Raw genomic sequence first — 16182 nt, 5'->3', positions numbered from 1 at the left:
GGCTTCTGATGATACAGTGAGGTCTTAAGAAGCAAAACGATAGGTCTATGTAAGAAACTGCTTTTTTTTTTTTACAACATTTTTTTAAATGAACTGTAAATGATCCATCAGGGCTGCAAAATGTGATTGAGAACCTTTTAAAAGTGTGAACAGCACACGATACGCTCGATCATTTTACTATGTTCCCATAATATTTCAATCTCTAATGATTCTTGAATTTGATCTGTCAACTGAACAGAAATTCAGCATTTATTAATCTTGAGTAATGCTAATTTCTGCATAAAATACATTTTAACAATAGTTTCTTGTATTATGAATGAACATGAATTACTATAACATTGAACAATACTATATTTATATATTCACATCAACTAGAATTTGTAAACGCTGTAAACTGGTGTTCATTGTTATTTTTAACGTGTTACCCTATGCTTAATGGTATTAAATGAGGTTGCATTTCCCATGCATCGTTTAAAAGATTTCTATGAATGATCTTGGGGAAAATTCAAACATTTTAATTTATATACATGCATCTAGTTGATATTCCGTTCTGCAGTAAGCGCAGTATATCACAAGGAGGCCGATATGCTTAACTTCTTGCGTGTGTCCGTAACATTGAATAATGCACCAACCCCTGTGTGAAATTGACAATTACAGCTGTTGTTGCGTGCCGTTGCGTACGGGATTCGTCGTGGTCCGTGTCGAGATGACTTTACTTTCCTCTTCTTGTTTGTCAGAGCTATCAACAGGTAAATTGTCTCCGCTGGCCTGTGACTTGCTTTGCTATCTAATTTCACGAGGTGTGTAATCACGGACAACCATGTGTGGAAAAAGCGGTCAAAAGTAATTAATTAGAATGCAAGTTAGACTTTGAATTGGCTGGATGTTTCTAAGGATCGGTCGTGGTGTTCGGTTCACACTTTTGATTGATGGTGTCTGTGTCTTTGGGAAAGCACAGCTGCTCGCCTTTGGTCTTATGTGTATGCGCTTGAGTAAGAAGATGTTGTAACTTTAGTTTAAGGTCCTGCTTTAGAGGTTTGGCTCTGTTGAGTGGGAATGGAGCAATTGGGAACTTTGGGAAAGATGCTTTTTCTGAACGAGGTAGTAAATCACGCTTCGCTTTTATTCCTGAGCAATTCGACCATTTGTCTTCATGAGGACGATGTCAAATGTGAATGAGAACATTCGAAGTGAAAATTTCAACAGGTTTTGTGTATTTAATGCCTCCCTCGTGTCATTGAACTGAAACGGAGATACTGGACTGTTTGAGAAAGAATGACCATATGATTTTGCTTTTGGATGATCCTTGCTAAGCATAAAACACCACTTCTAGTCTCAAGAATGCAGGGCTGCTGTTATACTGCGTTCACACCAAAGAGCGAATAGAGCGTCAAATTCGCGTCTAGTTTGACGCTTGAACATTTTGAATGCATTTGTGTAAAAAGCAAGCGTTTGAAGCGAAATTGACGCGCGTCCGAGGCGAAATCCGCTTCTTGTGGGAGGGGCAAGTCCTACGCGGTGGTCTGTTTGCAAGAAAGGCCGTGAAATTTAAAAATACTAATGTTATTGTGTCACGAAATGTAGTTTAAAGAGTTGTTCAGTCGAGAATGTAGTTGTTTAAAGCTCAAATCTGTGGTTTATTTATAAAGATAGCGCCTATTTAAAACATTTGATCTGACGTTTTCGGAGTTGTGAGATCCAGGAGATCACCGGGCGCTCAGCGCTCATGTAACCCGCCTGGAGCAGCCTTACCTCGACTAGACGTTTCCCGCTGGTAAACGAGAAATATTTAAATCCACAATCTATAGCTTCACAATCAAGTGTTCAGTGTCACATACATTCATAGTTAACATATAGCTGACCAATGTCATTCCTTCTTTCACGCAGGCATTTCGTCATATTACAAAATTATTTATTGAGGCCAAACATATAAAATAAGTTATTGAGGCCAAACATTTAAAATAAGTTATTGAGGCCAAACATTTAAAATTACATTATAAACTGAAAACCGGGCCTGCCCCCGTTTATCACGTCACTTCACTACGTGACAGCAGCAAGCAGCCTCCCGAACTGGATGGGCGAATGAGGCGAATTCGCATCTACCGTGCCACGCTAGACACCTCATGCGCTCCGTAGGATCTCCAGACGCGCGTAAACGCGTCTTTACATTGACTTAACATTGAAATCACTCGCGCCAGACACTCTATTTGCATTTGGTGGGAACGCAGCATTAGAGCTGCACGATTAATCGTTAAAAGACAGCAATCTCAATTCAAATACGCACGCAATCTTGTTCCTAAATGACAACGATTCAAATTTGTCAAGTACGATCACAGCGAACATTCAAATCTGCGTTGGCGCGGCCGCTGATCCAGACAGAGTATGTAGGCTATAGATCATGCATGGGTATCAAACAGCTTCACAAACAGTCTTTTCAACCACAAAGTATTGTTATCTCTGTTACAATAATCAAATCATCTCTGTAACGGATCCACTGAGGCGAGTTGAAGTGAGAAATCAAAGGGGAGATTTATTTAAATAAATCCAGAATGTAAACAAAACGATAACTAAACTAAACTTGACGATAAACATAACGTAACCATGAACTAAACTTGACCATAAACATGGAACTGAGGAACAGAGGGAACAGGGAACAAGGCAAGAGGCTGTGGAAACATGAGGTCCATGAATACACACAGACTAATGACTTGACAAGACACACCTGTGAACAGGATTAAACGATGAACCAATGAGAACGCATTAAACAAGAAAGCATATGAGATAATCACAAGAGGACAAGGGAATCTCAAATCGGCAACAAAATCTGACATTAACTGTCCCATAAAAGTTGTTTTTTACGCTCAAATAGTGTTAAAGCGTATTTCAGGCTGGACCAGCCTATGCGTGTCTTTGGACACTGACTGTTTCTGCCATATTTCCCATTGCACTTTCTCCCATTCATAGATGGGTTTGGTTTAGACCTATGTTTTGAATAATGGTGTGATCTTTTTTTATATGACCAAGATGTTTTTGTTTATTTCATGAAGATATAATGAGGCGTTAATGATGATTTGCGTCTTTTTTTTCCCCCTCTTTCCTGCTGAACTGAATTAGCTCCTGTTGGAGAATCAGCCCTCCGGTGTCAGGCTGTCCTGTCAGATTGTCAAAGACTTTCTCATTTCTTTCTCTTTTTTCGCCACTCATCTCTTTTTGCTTTTAATAGGAAACCTGACAATTTTGACCATCTTTTAATAGAATCTTATTTCCTGCTGTACGCAGTGAATTACAGTTGTACTCCTGCACCTTTTCATATTTCCCAGGAAGAAAGGTTAAAAGTAATCAATGTCACTTTACCCTTGATATCCCTCCTGAATAAACAAGCCGTTGACCTGCCTGGGTCACCAGAGAAGATGAGCCTCGGTCTTGAGTTGGGCAGGACTCATTATTAGGGTTGTCAAATTTGAATTGGATGAATTGCTCATGTTTGTTAATTAAAGGGATAGTTCACCCAAAAGTAAATATAGTCATCACATACTCACCTTCAAGTTGTTGGGTTTTTTTCTTCTTCTGTTGAACACAAAATATATTTGGTAACCAGACACTTGACGGTAGCCATTGACTTCCATAGTATTTTTTTTCCCCTAATATGAAGGCCAATGGCTACCGTCAAGTTTTTTTTCTCTCTCTATTCTTTAACTCTATTCTTTGTCTGTGTGTTAATCGCTAGGGCAATGCTCCAAAAAATTTATTTGAGTTGCAGTGATTTGAAATGTAGTTCTAGATATTTCTTTCTTTATTAAGTATTTTCTTATTTTTGTTTTCTAAATTATTGTGTGTGTGTGTGTGTGTGTGTGTGTGTATATGTATATGTACAGTAAACAAGAGCCTGAAAAATAGGCTATATGAGCCATTTATGGCAACATTTTAGATAAGCTAAGTTAAACAAACATGTTCCTCTTCCACAGTCTTGTCATGGTCAGTGCAAGGGAGTATAAGTTGACGGCACTGCGTCAAACTAAAGACACTTTCATACACGGTCAGCTTCCTGTGTAAATTCATTACTCTTGCTCTGCCGGTCCTGCGTTTTTAGCAATCATTAGTGAGAGTGACTCTGGCTTCATGCTCAGTTCATGTTCTGTATCTTCCTCAGCTCATTGCTTTTTCCTCGAACGGTCTGTCCGGTTATTCTGCCCCTTTCCCAACGATTCCCTGGGATGCTGAAATGTCTGCAATGTGCTATTGCCTGTTTGTGTGCTCATTCCGTTTTGCTTTGTGTGTATGTGTGAGGAGTTGCTGCCAGGGAGTTGATGTTTTTCTTGTCCTCTCCAGCAGTTGGCTTGCAGTGATTTACTCTGTGGCTCTGCATAGCTGCGCTCCTCATGGACTGAAATGATTGGGGAAAAGTCCAACCTATCGTCAGGAGCCAAGGAGCTCTTTGATTCGGCTCCAGAAGCTCCGATCCTGCTGGTTTAATGAAAGGAGCTTGGAAGAGAACTTAATTTTCAGCAACTGACAAAAAAGAAACACCTTTAGCAGTTCTTTCATTTACATTTAAATGGAAATGTTCAAATAGGCTCTTTTAGATTTTAGACATTGGCATCCAAATGTCCGAGACACAATATGCATTTTATATATAATATATATAAAATATATAATATATAAAATATATAAAAATACATGTATATAAAAAATATATAATATATATATACACACACACATTTTTTTTGGACATATGTATATTATATATATATATATATATATTTTTTTTTTTGACACATTTTAAATTGATTAGATTTACATCACAATTTTTCTTGTATTCATTTTTCGGAAATTCGTGTACATTATTCAGTACAATTTTTGGCTTGAATTGTTGTGCTGTTAATACATTTTGTAATTAAATATTTTATATTAATATTAGTAATAAGCATAATTATAGCATTTTCACTAGTGGTCTCCTACTTTTGCAACTACTCGCTGCATGTGCAAGTCTAGTTCAAAAGCTCAAAAATGATTTTTCAGTCATGAGACTGTCCAATTGCATATTATTGATCCTGCTGCTATATTTTCTGAACAAAGCATAGCCTAGATATAATCATGAGCAGAAAGAAATGCTCTCTTCTCTTCTTCGCTCCAAGGTCACAATTTCTTTTGAACTACTCAATGCGGCTTCTACAGCTCACTAAGTCAGTGTAAAGAGGTCACATGTAGACCATCCTCGATTAAAAACCATCACGTGTTTGACAGCGAAAATCCCGTACAGCCGTCATGGAGAAAGTTTTATATTCTTCTCGGTGAGTGTGTTCATGCAAAATTAATATCACAAATCAGTTCAAGAATATTGTGTTTACTGAGATTTGAAATGATGTACACCGCTATGCTTATTATGGCGATTGGGTTTTGACCTTTTACAATGAACACCATTTAAATCGCCTTTTCTCAAGCATTATCCATGTAAGATTGTGCATTTAATACACTCTCAATATTCCCTTCCTGAATCTCTCTCACTTCACTGAGTGTGAGCTGATACTGTTATCGTAATTGTATGAACCAGTTCTCACAGGAAGGGTTTTTTCAACTCTGGTTTAATATCTCCCTCCGTCTCTGTTGAGTGTGTAGATATTAAACTATGGAGGGTAGAAATAACTGTTTGGGTGCTGGATTGTCATGTGGCGCTCAGAGGTGTTAGTTGCTCACACACACACACACACACCGGCAGAGCATTTTTTTCCACCTCGTTTATTTCTCGCTATGCGGTTTGGATGCTCGTTCCCTTTGGGGTTCAGGAAAGTTCCCATTAGCGATAGGGACTTCATAAAAGCTTTCATATTATGAGCGAGGGAAAGGGTAAAGGCAGCCTGGAGCTCTGTGGATTTGGCTTCTGTGAAATATCAATGTTTTTCGTGTTCTGGAGCCGGAATCTGCACAACTAGAGCGGAGCGTGTGAAGCGCGAGGCAAATCCAGTTTTTAAAGTATACATGAGGGAAAATGTTTTTCATGCACTTAATGTAAAACGTGAAACTGGTTTGCTTTCACTAAGGGAGTTATTTTCTTCTCTCCAGTGGTCCTAAGATGAGACGTGAAGTCGGCACAGACACGACTCTTGAGTGATGACTCTGGCTCTCTGGGGTTTAAGTGAGCACTGTAAAATAAAAAAACTCTTACCCTATATCTAATTTCTAAGCGCCAAACATCAGTCTGCAAGAGTCCACTGAACATCCCATCAATCACTTGTATTGAGATCTTCTCTGAAGATTTTCTTTAACAGTCCCACGATACATGTGCCTTGGTTTATTTGCCCCTTTTCCACCGTCAAGGTGTCGGTACCAAATCTGGTCCCCGATCAGGAGCCGTTCTGGGCTGTTTCTCCCAAAAACGTTGGAACCGATGGTCTCTCTCAACGTAGACTCACAATGCTTCTAGTTAACACAACCCTGCAAATATCCATCATAGAAAAGTTAGTTTCGAGCTGGAAAATTGTGCCAGACTCTGAAACCAACTGGTCTGGACTGGGTTATCAGAACAGAATTATGCAAATCAATTCAATTGATGAATGTCCAACTACTTCATTGCTTAGCGACTCCAGCAACTCTAATTTTTTCTATTTAGAAATGTGTGAATTTCATGCTGTGCCTTTGTTTAATTTAGTCTTTTTGTTTCGAACTGTTTTAATGTGTTGTTTTTGTCTTTTTTTTTTAGAGACTTTGTCTTTTTGCACGTGATGTTCATGTGTGAATGCTTGTTTGTTTTCTCTAGAGATGACTTACAGCGAGAGTGCTGAGGTGGAACTGTTTGTATAATCTGCACATCAATGACACGATAATTATGTTGTATTACTAAGAGCCTGCCGGAGTATCAGTCCAGAATAAATCTCACCTGAAGGGCTTTTGTATTTAGTCACTCTCAGTCACGCTGTGCCTTTATAGACATTAAGATCAGTCGCCCACATTCACGCTCTTAATACACTCATATCTTGCTGCGCTCGTCTCTACATATCATCATTCTCATCGTAAGTATCCTTCTCTTTACATTAGAGCGGATGCATAATGGCCAAAGCAATGAAAAGCAGCACTATGAATTCACAATGAACTGACGCAGTAGATTTCCAAGGTTCCCGGTCCAGTTTAGTTTGGTGCATGTCACGTAACGGATACGGCTTCTGTCAGGATAGATGATGCACATCTAGGTGGTCAATTTTGATGAGTCTGATAGGTGTCCTCTGTGATTATACTCACTTTGGTTTGTCAGGATGAACACTTCCCCTGATGAAGAGTGACAGCTGCATTGTTGCAGGAGGTGCTTGTTATCAGTTTGGTTGTTGTAGGAAAGGATTGTCAAACACTCTGTAGATTGAGGATCAAGAACCTTATACTGCCTGAATTTTACTGTCTTTATTTTAATTAAAAAATATATATATACTTTTTTTTTTTTTTTTTTACATCCAGGAGTTAACGTTATATAATTTAGAAAACCCCTTAACCGTTAAAAAGACAAGATATTGCAGGGGACATTCAAACTGATTTTTTTATTTATTAATATAGGACTGACCTGAAGGAAAGTGCTATGTCTACTGTAAATGCAGGTACACTCGCTTACTCGATCTCTCACAATACTCTACGTTACTCTAGCTTCAATGAACAATATCAATGAGAGCAAACATGTGTTTACATTGCTAAGAGTGGTTGCTAGGGGTGTTGTGTTGTGATGCATAGAACCGTTGGGTGAAGTGTGAATAAAACACAGCTATTGACCGATCAGAATCAAGGATTGAAACTAACCGTTTTATAAACTGTGTTTGAGTATTAGGGTACATTCAGTTTTTTAAATAATTTAATTTTAAAAAATATTATTACCAATATTTTGTTTGTATTATTTTAAAAGAAATTATAGAGAAACCACCCTCTTCTTTTGACTGGATGGATTTAGTAGCACAGTTGGACTGGTTGTATGCATCAGTGTGGTATCAATGGTCAGGGTTTTTCCTGGGTCAAAAATGGTCTGTCGAACACGGTCATCCACACACGTGAACTGTGAGCCCAGGACTGACAATAAATTAAATGTAACATGCAATTACAAAGTAAATGCAAAGAAACCTTTTGTAATATTAACTTATCCTATTTATTCATGAAATAAAAAATGATCACTGTCAGAACCAATCATAAAACAAAGTGCTTAGAACTGTTACATTTCAAAATCTGTAAATTTGTATTTAAAAAGTCATTGTAAATTTGAAACATAAGTAATAAAATGAACAACAAAGTAACACATTACATAGAAAAAATGGCAGTTCTGTTATTTTGCAATTACTCTCCAAGACTTTATTCACAATCATTTGACATGGTTAGTATCAGATTTGTTTTTTTTCCATCCATTGCTATTATCACTGTCAATTGGATTCAATCGCACATTTAAATACTATTGCAAAATCCAGAAATTTTGTAATGTCTAGTTAGCAGCATGAAAAATATATATTATATGCAGAAAAGCGAGCAAAGATCGCTGCCATTATAATCACTCAATTACAACACAAGGGACACAAAGCTGCACTCTTGCGAAAACTCCCGTAATAATCATGAAGTTGTCTATGCTGTGCAATGAATCTCTTATTGAGATTGTGCTTATAATGTTGGTTATAATGAAAGGATTCGCAATCGTGAAAAACTTCTGACTAAATGAAACGCATCTGATTGGCCATTGCATTCACATGCTCAACAGTTATGTCTGTGATTGGCTACAAAGCTCAATGCTACAAAAACGCAATGTAAATAGAAACCTTTTCACAGACACTCTTCACAGAGCGCTTACACAAACTCTCACAGGAGCATTTTTGACCAGCTGGTACTGCAGAACGGCAGAATTAAATGATCAAATAACTCTTTGGCAGTACAAAGATTATTTTTGCGGCCGCCAAAATATTTTAAATGCAGGAAAAACCCTGCATTCAGTGGTGTTGGTACGCCTTTTATTTTTCCTGGTACCTGGTTCCACCATGTGGTCCTTATTGCAGTGAGCCAATTGAACAATCTTCAAAGTAGAAAAATGAACCGTCTTTGACAACCGTGTTGTAAGAGAATGTCATTGTTACTGTATTAGCATAGCACTCTGAAATTTCAGCGTCAAGGTCCTTGTAATTGCGACTGTCACCGCTGCAGGAGTCTAAGGGTTGAGGGCACTTGGTGCAGTTTTGCAAAAAAATACTTTCTACTTTCACGGAGCGTAAATGTTTTCAATGGGATTTGCAACATCTTGAGATGGTTATTTGTTGAGATAAAAACACATGTTTTCACAGGATATTTTAAAGAATGTTTCAATGTCAGAGCCATGGCAGGGTAAAACTGTATAAAAAAAATTATGTTAATTTAAATACATTTTAATGTATAGTAATTCAAATAAAATTTTAACTAAATGAAAATTAGAAATGAATTGGCCACAAACTGATATAAGTTTAAGCGGAAGCACTATTATTAACTGGTAATAAAATTTTTAAATTAAAATTAAAATGACAATAAAAAACGACTAAAATAACAAAAGCACACAACCAAAAATTTTTTTAGAAAAAATTAAAGCCAATTCAAAATATTACTAAAATGGCTGTTTTCTGTTTTCAGTTTGTATGTATTTTTAGTTGAAGAAAATAGGATCTTGGTTGAAGATAATGTGCGAGATGATGAAAATGTGTGTCAGACTGTAACAGACTAACCTGATCTCCTGTCATAATAGCATATAATGAGTATAAAGTACTGTATATACTGTAAGTATCTCCTGTTTGTAGATGATTCCAGCGCAGAGGGCTCCGATGAATCCACCGTGGACCGCAGCTATGTGAAAAAGAAGCTGGAACACGGTTTAACTCGAATCTGGCAGGTAGGGAGCGTGCTCATTTACTTCTTTTTGTCTTTCTTTGTTTTCCGTTCCGCCATTAGCTTCATGACTTGCCCTCCCACCTCACGTCCTCCTCTTTCTGCCCCCAGGACGTCCAATTGAAAGTGAAAGCCTATTTGCTGGGAACAGACATGTCCAACTTCAAGTACGACGACTTCATTGTGGTTCTGGATGTTATCAGCAGGTAGGGACCCACTTCCTCATTAGTGCTAATTGGATTGGCCTGCAGGGACCAACTGCACCACAATCACTTCTGCTTCATGAGAAACTCCCCTAAAGAGAAAACGGGGCCAGGGGGCATCAATGAAACCGCTTGTTCCTCAACAAGAGACCATGGTCATCCCCATTAACAGAGCTCAATTAAAAGGCCATTTTTGTGTGTGAAACCACAGCCCTCCGTATTGATCCGGCCTCGGGGTCGCTGACTTGTGTGAATAGAGGCGGCATTTTCTGCCCTCGCTGGGACACGTGATGCAAAGTAACTCTCTGGGGTTAATTAGAAGAGTGAACCACTTTCTGATTCATTTCATCGTTTTCTTTCGTTTATTTCTCTGTTTTTCTCTCTCAATTGACAGGTTGATGCAGGTGGGAGAGGAATTCTGCGGCAGCAAGTCCGAGGTGTTGCAGGAGTCCATTAAGAGACAAAGTGTGAACTACTTTAAGAACTATCACCGGTGAGATACAGTAAATGGCCCATGGCCCAGTTGACCTCAGTCACAATTAGTTCTAGGAGGGGTTTACTAAAAATGGAACGAGTTCTGCAGGAATGGCTGTAATTTGTTTGTTCGCCCAACAAAAAGCCAATAGGAATTTTCCATTGACTTTTTGCAGAAAGTAAGCTTTGTGACCAACAAAAGTTTCTGATTCTTACATGTTTTGTTCATCAACATAATCTTCATAAATGAGCACAGCTTTTGAATTCATTTTGGAGCCAAAATATAATTGGCAGAAGTAAAAAGCTAAAGGTTGGCTATAAATAAAAAACTACGCCACCGTCCAAGACTTCCACATCACAATGCAATCAAAATTGACTTATTGCAATATTTATTATAAATCATTTATCCATGCCATATCCCAGACAATCTCTGTAGTCCCATTTGGCCACTTGGAAGCAAAAGTGTTTTTCAAGACATGTAAAAGCTTTAAAAAAATCACGAGTTTGGTATTTCTGATGCATGTTTTGCCGTAGAATAAAACGTAAAAATTTCTTGAGCTTTTGCTAATCTTATTTCAGGCATTTAAACAAAAACCCATTTAAAAAAACCCGGGAAATCCAAAAATGTATTTTCCAGGTTTCAGAACTCATTCCTGCAGAACTGTATTGTGGCCACTGATAGTGTTGTTTATTTGTACTTGCTGTCGGAATTGTTTTAGTGCTTAATTGACTAAATAAATTATGCAAATAGGTTAACGCTACAAACATGCATAAAAAAGTCTGGATGTTGTCAATGTCACAGTGTTCCTGCAGATTCAAGGGTAGCATGTCACGTGATTGCATGTGGATATCATCTGTGTATCAGTATTTAGCTAGAATATATCTAGAATGCTGAATTGTTGAAGTGCCCGCCACATACTATAGTCTCTGCATTGTGGCTTGAAATGATGAGAGGACAGGCAACAGGGGCTTTGTTCACACTGCTGGCAAATTGGATTTGATTTTCAAATCTGATCTACAGGACTGATTGTCCACATTGTCTTTGTGCAAGTGTTGAAATCTGATTTTGTGCTCTATATCCGGTGCATCTACATCAGTTGCAATAGTAATGATGCGTCTCAAACAAATGCAAAGAGACAACAACTGTGAGTAGCTGTCATTGAGAGGAATGAGAACTGGAAAATTTGCCTCATTTTGCTCATCTTTATGACAACTTATCATTGTGCTGAAATCGCAAGATGCGTGAAAAAACATAAATGACAAAGTGATTTTACGCATTCAAACACATACTGTCCAAAACTGCTGACTTATTAACGAGTGAGTGAGTGGAGTGAGTGAGTGAGTGAGTGAGTGAGTGAGTGAGTGAGTGAGTGAGTGAGTGAGTGAGTGAGTGAGTGAGTGAGTGAGTGAGTGAGTGAGTGAGTGAGTGAGTGAGTGAGTTTTTTCACAAAATACTGAAGTGATGTGAACCAGTTAAGGCGAGACACGGCAGGCAAAAACATCGTGTTTTTTTTTCACTGGTCTTCTTTCAGACTTGTGGTGAAAAAAAGTCCAAAATACACATTTAGGTCTTTATTTTACTACACTTTGTCTATTTGCGTCTGTAGATTTCTCTGAAATTCAACAAAAGTTGGCGTTCTAAATCAACGCGCTGCTCCGCGATCTCTCTCTGCTTCCTTTAATCTCACACACGTCTGAAAAGCTCACTCTCTTCTGTACAATGCTGTCGGATCCAAATATGGTCATTTCCTTTTAATCAGCAACCAATCGTGAAAGTACAATGGGCATTTAACTCTAAAAGCGAAATCTCATTGGCTGATGTCAATTTCTGACAACCTGATTCGTTCAGATGCATCACGTGACGCGCTCTGACATTTAAATGTGTGTTTTTGACTCTTTCTTTCTGCTCAGTTGAAGGCCATAAATGCTGTGTTTATACGTTTTTTATGTGATTTAGGTGGTTGGTATTGTTGTTGCTAATGATTTTATAAGATATTGTGTCAGTAAATAGTTGTTTCCACTAAAAAAGTATGATTTTTTACGTTACAAATCTTTAAATGCCTTTTTCTCAAAATTAGTTTTTTGTCATTCTCCTGTATAAACATCTCAGCCTATGTAGCACCCATGAACACCAAACTTTCCAGTTATACACTTAGCAGTATTCTGAAGATATGTTCAGAGGGATTTGTTAATAAATCATTCCTGGCCTGATTTATGTGACATTTTAATTTAAAAAATATGGCGAAAATCGATTTTTTTTAAGGCTATGGACAGTATATTTTGATTTCCTAGGTAATGAAAGCATTTATCCTGAAATCCCTCTGAACATCTTTTTTCATCTTATGTGTAATCAAAATGAAAAAAGAATTTTGCATCTGGCTTTATCATATGTTCAGATCTATCTACTGAAAATATATGCAAAATTGCACATATTTAATGAGATAATGTCTAATTTGCATAATTAAACATACACATTTCAAAAACTTGTAATACATTTTTTTATGACCTTGTGTAAGTAATCAACTGAGGAAGTTTCATGGTGATATCTATTATTTAAAAATTGTACCCTACTCACCTGTAGTGTCTCGCCTTAAACCAAAAAATCTGATTGTTACTGTTTGTCTGAACGAAGCTGAAATGTCCATAACCCCTGCTGTAGTCAGCAGTACAAAGACCTTTTCTGCTTGATGAGGTGGAGGACATTGAAAGAGGACATCTTACCATTACTTCTGATTATTCAAGCAGTTGGATGGCATCCATAAAGCGATTATCTGTCAGTCCTCTGAATGCTTAATCTCTGATGTCACTGCGTCGCCATTAACACATTGTGCCATTACAATATATATTGTGCCCTCTGGCTTAGAGGACAAAACCGCTCCGTTTTTCCTTCAAGTGCTTTAAATTTGATGCGTTTAAAAATATCATTGATTGAAGACGTGACTAGAGCTGCTATTTCAAATGTCAAACTCCCTGCCACCGGCTGTACTTTATTTGGATTTTAGCTACCAACTTGTGATCGTGTGAACTGCCGGTATGTTCTTTAGAGATTAGTGATGGACTTTTATAATGTTCCACTCTGATGTAGACATTTTCTACAAGGCTGCCGGTATTGACCTCGTCTGGCAGCGGGCCACTTTGACACTCATCATTCTCACTACCTATAACCTTCTCGCTGATTGACTTTTCCCTGAACCGTTTTTGCCAGCCCATTTCATTTTCAATAAGCTGAATGGCAAAGGGTCTTCACTTGACACAAGCCAACCTCTTGTCATTTCTCTTTGTACCCTCGCAGAACTCGCCTGGAGGAGTTGCGGATGTTTCTGGAAAATGAAACCTGGGAGTTGTGCCCTGTGAAGTCCAACTTCAGTATTGCCCAGCTCCACGTAAGTCCTTATGCCACAGATAAGACATTGAAATGCAGCGATGCGACTTTTATTCATGACTGATCTGGACCAACTGGCAGTCTTTTGAGATTTCACATTTGCATATGAAGATGAGCCGGAGAGTTTTTGTTCTGTGCGTGCTTTGAAACAACAGTCTTCGGATGGCTACAAGCCAAAGGCATATCAACACACGTTCCTGCATAATGAGCATTGTTTCAGTCCAATTCTCATGGTAAGCGGGTCAAAAAGTGTTCTTTATGTGACCCATTGCAGGAAATGAGATGCGTCTACAGTGGGTGGTTTTCTAACCAAATAGATAGCGTTTTTGTAGATCATCTTCCTTCATATTTCCCACGTCTTGCCGTATTAGGGACGCTTTTATATGCATTTTAAATCTCAGGAAAGGCTTGACAACTTGATAAATGAGGCTAAGCATCATCACTGATTGTATTCCAACATAAGCTGTTTTCTCTCCTAGTCAGGGTGTCATCCGTCTCAAAACAAATTACACCCTGGAAGGCAAGTATATTCACCCGAGAGTATCTGACGAATAAGCCAAAATGCATCTCTTTCAATTATTATATGCTAAACAGGGTCTTTCGTTCGGTAAACCGTTCTCTGATGGACCTTTTACACTGTTTTTGTGCAGAATATACAGGTATTTTCTCAAAGAAGTGCCACTAGTTTGTGTGGTAGAGAAAGCTGGCGTTGAAAAGCACATCAGTGAATGGCATAATCAGCGGTGCTATTTAATAAGTCACATTTGCATAACGACTTCATGCTGGAGCTCTGATGTGCAAAGCGGTTTAACTGTGAGAAGTTTTAGGTCACTTAGCGCTACTGCTCGGAAGCTTTTGCACTTTCACCCTTGCAGCTTATTGTTCATTTTTTAAATGTTCTTATTATTTGCAGAATTCTGCAGAAGGACATTTCCAATGAAAACATAAAGGAACCTGTACAATTTATCAGAACATATAGAGCTACTTTTCCATCTGACATTTACATAACCAACACAAACATTTCCTTTAAACCTAGTCTACCTAGTGTGTGGTAATAACCCCGAGGTCTCCACTGATCCCGAAGGGAAACATTATTTGGTTGCAATATTTATATAATAAATAGTTTGGGATCTGTAAGATTTTTTGGTAACACTTAACAATAAGGTTTAACTTGTTAACATAAGTTAATTTATGAACTAATAATGAGCAATACATTTGTTACAGTATTTATTAATCGTCGTTCATTGATTGTTCATGTTAGTTGTTAAGAAATACAACTTTTGATTTTAATAATGTATTAGAAAATGTTCAAATTAATATTAACTAAGATTAATAAAGGCTGTAATAGTATTGTTAATTCTTTGTTCATGTTAACTAAAGAGATGAAACATAAATAAATGTAACCTTATTTGTAAAATGTTTCAGATCTTTTTTTAGTCTCTTATGCTGAACAAAGCTGCATTTATTTGATCAAAAATACAGTACTAACAGCATTATTGTGAAATATTTTTTACAATTTCTAATAACTTTTTTAGATTTTAAAATGTAATTTAATCCTGTGAGGGTCAAGTTGAATTTACTCCAGTCTTCAGTGTCACATGATCCTTCAGAAATCATTCTAATATACTAATTTGCTGCTCAAGTAGCTTTACTTATTATTATCAATGTTGAAATCAGTGGAGCTGCTTAATATTTTTGTGGAAACTGTGAAACATTTTTTTTTAAAGATTCTTTGATTAATATAAAGTTCAAAAGAAAAGGATTTACTATAAATACAAATCTTGTAGAACATTTTAAATGTCTTTACTGTCACTTTTGATCAAATTAATGCTTCTTTGCTTCTCATTTCTCTCTCTAAAAAAAAAAAAAAAAATCTCACTGCCCCAAACTTTTAAGCGGTAATGTATATACACTATATGAAAAAGCAACATATTTAATCAACGAGTGCTAGTGCGGCCTACTTTTTAGTTATTTGATATGTATGATATGAAATCTGATCAATCGGTTTTGTTTTCCCCTCTTTTCCAGGAGTTTAAGTTCATGGGTCAGTGTCGTTCTCCCTCAGTATCTCCCAGCAGGCAGCCAGACTCCGCAGAGCTGCTGGAGCTTTCTCTGTTTGAGCAGTACCTGCCGGGAGGAAATCCTTTTGAGATGCAGATCGACAACAAGGAAGAGGAGACCGAGGATGTCCTGGCTTCTAATGGGGTATATAGTAGTTTCAGTACTAGTTTAATTCATTCAAAACTTCACAATAACTTATAGGTT

At 37.6% G+C, this 16182-nt stretch overlaps 1 protein-coding gene across 2 annotated transcripts in view; it reads left to right on the top strand.

The window, feature by feature from the left end:
* The window catches only part of vps50 (VPS50 subunit of EARP/GARPII complex), a 122962-nt gene that overhangs the window by 55356 nt on the left and 51424 nt on the right, over positions 1-16182 (top strand). For both annotated transcript variants that reach the window (XM_079591911.1, XM_079591910.1), the window contains exons 14-18: positions 9771-9862; positions 9970-10064; positions 10456-10554; positions 13828-13918; positions 15946-16122. In XM_079591911.1, coding sequence (XP_079448037.1) covers positions 9771-9862; positions 9970-10064; positions 10456-10554; positions 13828-13918; positions 15946-16122 — 554 coding nt within the window. The remainder of the gene's footprint in view (positions 1-9770; positions 9863-9969; positions 10065-10455; positions 10555-13827; positions 13919-15945; positions 16123-16182) is intronic.

The sequence above is a fragment of the Phoxinus phoxinus genome (genome assembly GCF_949152265.1).
Source record: "Phoxinus phoxinus genome assembly, chromosome: 19".
NCBI lineage: Eukaryota > Metazoa > Chordata > Actinopteri > Cypriniformes > Leuciscidae > Phoxinus > Phoxinus phoxinus.
The sequence above is the reverse complement of the archived record's forward strand: the minus strand, read 5'-3'. Positions and strand labels throughout refer to the sequence as shown.